The sequence below is a fragment of the Rhagoletis zephyria genome, unplaced genomic scaffold, assembly GCF_001687245.7.
Source record: "Rhagoletis zephyria isolate East Lansing unplaced genomic scaffold, Rhagoletis_zephyria_1.1 Rzeph_scaffold_00386, whole genome shotgun sequence".
NCBI classification, from domain to species: Eukaryota; Metazoa; Arthropoda; class Insecta; order Diptera; family Tephritidae; genus Rhagoletis; species Rhagoletis zephyria.
Window position 1 is genome coordinate 277,186 of NW_016157470.1, and position 1,609 is coordinate 278,794.

General features: G+C 47.5%; 1 protein-coding gene across 1 annotated transcript; it reads left to right on the forward strand.

Moving 5' to 3' along the window:
- The first annotated feature begins 526 nt into the window (after nucleotides 1-526).
- On the forward strand, nucleotides 527-1,219 carry LOC108359414 (uncharacterized). The gene has a single exon (XM_017611272.1). It carries the CDS (start codon nucleotides 527-529, stop codon nucleotides 1,217-1,219), a length of 693 nt encoding a protein of 230 aa, XP_017466761.1.
- The last annotated feature ends 390 nt before the right edge of the window (nucleotides 1,220-1,609 follow it).

Here is a 1,609-nt window from a genome sequence, read left to right on the forward strand (position 1 = left end):
CGACGTATCTCTTTCATTTAAGTACATCAACTCGTTTGGCAAAATGCAGCGTATTTTTGGTTACGTAAGCAAATTTATCAATATAAAAAAATTGCCAAGGACGTCGCAGCTCACGTCTCGGGACATTCATCATGGGGTTCAGTTGTTAATTCGCATCGTTCAGAGAGCGCAGCTTTGGTCAGATTACGTCGCTCTGAAAAATAAGAGGTGTGTCTCATCATCTAGCAGCATCTCTTCATTATCGCCATTTTTAGATGACATCGGTCTGATTCGAGTTGGCGGTCGCCTGAGGCATTCAACTCTTGGCTTTGAAGCGCGTCACCCGTGTATTCTACCAAAGAATCATCCGCTGACGTTCTCCATAATTGCACATTTTCATCACAAGCATCATCATGTAGGGCCGCAGTCACTACTTGCAGCCATTCGCTTGCAATACTGGCCCATAGGTGGCAGAAAAACTGTCGCCCACGCCCTCGGTAAATGCATTATATGTTGTAAATCGAGACCGCGACTCGTCGAGCACATCATGGCTGACTTGCCTAAGGATCGCATTGCGGCCTCACGCGCCTTTATTGTCACTGGTGTAGACTATTGTGGGCCGTTCTATTATAAGCCAGAAATGCGTAACAAGTCCCCTCAAAAATGTTACGTTAGCGTTTTTATCTGCTTCGCAACAAAAGCCGTCTGGATGGAGTTAGTGAAGGACTTATCGACCAGCGCCTTTATCGACGCTCTAAAGAGATTTGTTGCTACTCGTGGCGTACCCAGCTGCATTTGGTCAGATAATGCAACCAACTTCGTAGGCGCAAGAAACGAGTTGAGTGATTTGCGACGCCTATTTTTAAGCGAGGAGCATCGCAGCGAGGTCCATAACCACTGTCTCAACAACGGGTTTGATTGGCGATTCATCCCGCCCCGCTCGCCGCACTTCGGCGGCTTGTGGGAAGCAGCCGTAAAAACAGCTAAGCAGCACTTTTATCGTTCGGTTGGCTCTTCACTTCTTGGCTTTGACGAATTGCGCACTCTGGTATGTCAAATCGCTGCTGTTATTAATTCTCGTCCTCTTGTACCACTTTCAGAAAATCCAGAGGATTTAGACGTATTGACGCCAGGGCATTTCCTGATTGGTGGTCCCCTAATAGCTCTACCTGAACCTGACCTGAGACATTTAAATTGTAATCGTCTTGACCGATGGCAGCGCGCAACTCACGTGCACTAAATTTTCTGGAATCGGTGGAGTCGAGAATATCTCACTCTCCTCCAGCAACGAGCGAAGTGGCGCACACCTCAGGCCAGCATTCAAGTGAACGATATCGTATGCGTCAAGGACGAAAACTCACCGCCTCTGAAGTGGCCCCTGGCCCGTGTAATCGAGGTTATCCCTGGAGCTGATGGTGTAGTACGAGTGGCAGTTTTACGCACGTCTAGTGGAACAACCCGTCGAGCAGTGAACAAGCTGTGCGTCCTTCCAGTAAACGATACTGTTGAAAGCCCTGACCTTTCAACGCGGGGAGTATGTTCGGAGCAGCAGCCGATAATGCAATCAACATAAATCATTAGCCTCACATCGCAATATAAAGCGTTACATTTAAGCTTCAAATATTTTTAT